The sequence below is a fragment of the Helobdella robusta genome, assembly GCF_000326865.2.
Source record: "Helobdella robusta unplaced genomic scaffold HELROscaffold_42, whole genome shotgun sequence".
In the NCBI taxonomy this organism is placed as follows: Eukaryota; Metazoa; Annelida; class Clitellata; order Rhynchobdellida; family Glossiphoniidae; genus Helobdella; species Helobdella robusta.
Window position 1 is genome coordinate 1,292,541 of NW_008704981.1, and position 495 is coordinate 1,293,035.

The window sequence follows — 495 nt, forward strand, 5'->3', positions numbered from 1 at the left end:
GACGATAATGATGACGTTGACGATAACGACGATGACGCCGTTTTAGGTGATGACGACGACGACGACGATGAAGCCCATCACAATGATAATGACGATGACGTCAGCGAAAGCCAGAGTAGTGACGTAGATTCTGACGACATTTATCACGTGACCGATGACGACGAAGGATTTGATGGCGTTAACGTTGGCTACGATGACGACGATGACGAAGACGATGACGATATCAACGACAATAACATTAATAATAATAATTAATGGGTTGATTGAATGTGAACATATTTGTGTATTTGTTCGTTTGTTTTTTTGCATGTTTAACTGTATATTCAGGGAAAGAAAGAGAGAGGAGAGAGAGAGAGAGAGAGAGAGAGAGAGTGTAGAGAGAGAGAGGAGAGGAGAGAGAGAGAGATAATTAAAAAGCCTAAAAAAGAAAGTTTTTCATTGGTTTACTGCATAATTGTACTATCATATTCGCAAAGATCTAACATTTATGTAATA

General features: G+C 39.0%; 1 protein-coding gene across 1 annotated transcript in view; it reads left to right on the plus strand.

Moving 5' to 3' along the window:
• HELRODRAFT_193114 (hypothetical protein) overlaps window positions 1-255 on the plus strand; it is a gene marked incomplete at its 3' end in the record, with an annotated part of 3,097 nt that extends 2,842 nt beyond the window's left edge. The window contains exon 8 of the mRNA XM_009025602.1: window positions 47-255. Coding sequence (XP_009023850.1) covers window positions 47-255 — 209 coding nt within the window. The remainder of the gene's footprint in view (window positions 1-46) is intronic.
• Window positions 256-495: the final 240 nt, after the last annotated feature.